This window comes from Thalassophryne amazonica, chromosome 10 (assembly GCF_902500255.1).
Source record: "Thalassophryne amazonica chromosome 10, fThaAma1.1, whole genome shotgun sequence".
Taxonomy (NCBI): Eukaryota; Metazoa; Chordata; class Actinopteri; order Batrachoidiformes; family Batrachoididae; genus Thalassophryne; species Thalassophryne amazonica.
Genome location: NC_047112.1, coordinates 80,691,497 through 80,693,734, shown reverse-complemented (window position 1 = coordinate 80,693,734; position 2,238 = coordinate 80,691,497). Strand labels below are relative to the sequence as shown.

Genomic DNA, 2,238 nt, shown 5'->3' with positions numbered 1-2,238 from the left:
GTGTTCTCGCAGGGGGGCCGATATGTATTTCACTGCCATTACACTCATTTTGCTTTCTAGTGCTTTCACTTGTTTTCTTAGTGACTGTAGTTCACCCTGTGACTCAGTTTTCAGTTTCTTCTTTTCTTTTGGACTATTGCAATGCCAATTGGACAGAGACTGAGGTTGTGGATTGTTTCTTTCCTCCAACAGCACTCTCAACTCTTTAATCTGAGCTCGTAGTTCATCCTTAGAGGCTGAATCAGGTTCTTTCTCCTTTTCTGCCTGAATGGTACGTACACGCTGATGGTGCATAGGTGTAATTTGACTTTGTCTAGCTTACTGGCGACTTTCCTCTTCAATCACTTCTCGCAGCAGATTCAAGAATATAGGGGGGGCTATCTCTCTGCTCCCTAATTTTCAATTGAAGCAACATGAGGTCTGAGGTGGATCCTTTGATGAGCTGCTCTACTCGGGCTTTGTTAGCATCACTAACAGATAACCCACCTCTCTGCACAACTTTGACAAGAGACCTCTCCAATCTTCGCAGGAAATCAGACATGCACTCACCAGGCTGTTGGTGGAGAGCTCTGAATGACAAATAGAGTTCTTCTCCTGACTCTGCTGTACCAAAAATGCTATCTATGGCCTCTATGTAGTCATGGGGACTAGCATCAGGTTGAGTCATACGCACTGCTTGAATGATCTCTAAGGCGGGCCCTTTGAGACTTTCCAGTATTTGCCTTCGTTTCTCTTTATTAGAGCATTCACCTCCATCTACTAGAAGTGAGGCTTGCTCCAGCCAGCTGTCTAGGGACTCCTCTCCAGTAGGGGTGGGACTGATACCAGAAAATGTCCTTAGACGTCTGTAAGAGTGGTTGTCGGGCGGTTTGTTCGTTCTGACCATTATATCACCAACTGCACAGATGATTGCTTCAGGGTTACTGTTCTCTTCTCTAGCAGTGCACAAACCCTGGATATCTTCTAAGGTTTTCCCTTCCTTCTGTAGAAATGCCCGTAGCTTTTCTTCAAACTCATCCAGCTGGGGCTCAGTATAATACACTGCTTTCCATCCACTTCCACCACTTATCGGCGTTATCTCTGGGGGAATCTTGGTGGGGTCTACCACTTCACGACATTCACATAACACCATTACAGACTGTAATGAAGGGTTAAAAATTTTGCCCCTAACTACAACTTTTCCCAGGGCTTTGATAGTCTCTGCTGTTTCTTTTATCTCTTCTTTTGTTACACCTTCAGGCACTCCATATAACAGGAGGGCATGTCTTATGTCTACTGATTCTCCTTTGCACCAATTAACCAACTCATTTTGGGATGGACTGCTCATTTGGTTTGCCATTATTGCTATGGTTACAGTTCTTGCAGCACGTTATATCTGTATTATTGCTTTAAAGTTGTGGGTCCAGTTACTTTTGACTGAAAAATATTTAATTTATTCTAATGCAATCCCAGCGGTGCCTCCATTTATGTAACCCAAGTCCCATGTATATAGTTATCTAAAGTGGGTAGTACAATGGGACCGGGCCTGAGTTTGTTGATGAACTGTTTTATGTTTTATTACCCTTTAATTTACCTCCTTTTGAGTTTTACCAAATCTTGATTTCTGAGTTTTCCTAATAAAATTAATAAGGACACCATACAACGGTACTTTAAATGCAATAATCCTTGTACAGGTATTTATTTACATAATTGAAGAAGAAAAAAAAAAATAATTTTTGGTAAAAGAAAAATATAAACAAAACTAAAAATGTTATAACTGAAAAGGTGCAAGTTGAACTGAGGTTTCTTCTGCTTTCAAGTTTTTTCTCTTTAGTAACCAACAAAAAAAAATCTTTTACACTTTTATATGAAATAAAATTATCTTCTTTATGTTCTTGAGCTGCACCAAAATAAAGTGACCTGTCTTTTTACTAAAAAAATAAGTATCTTGCGACTTTCTTTAAATAAAAAAAAGTACTCTTGAACTTTGGCTAGAACCCTAAAAATATATGCAAAAAAAACTCAATAACTCAAAATCATCTGTGGGCCCACACACACACACTCAATTTTTACTCCTTAATCAAAAGGTTGCAGGCCTGAGTTGAAGCTAGGGTGCGATGGGGCCTAAAACTTTAATGGCCGCTTCACTCTGACATGAGCAGAACAAAAAGCACGTGCAGTTCAGTTGATTCAATTAATACTCACAAATCCCAAATGAATTGATAGGGGGGCTAACAGTCACCAGGGCAATGGCAGTAA

At 40.1% G+C, this 2,238-nt stretch overlaps 1 protein-coding gene across 1 annotated transcript; it reads right to left on the bottom strand.

Moving 5' to 3' along the window:
* Positions 1 to 337: 337 nt before the first annotated feature.
* Positions 338 to 1,132, bottom strand: LOC117518138 (paraneoplastic antigen Ma2-like). Its single transcript, XM_034179198.1, has one exon. It carries the CDS (start codon positions 1,130 to 1,132, stop codon positions 338 to 340), a length of 795 nt encoding a protein of 264 aa, XP_034035089.1.
* Positions 1,133 to 2,238: the final 1,106 nt, after the last annotated feature.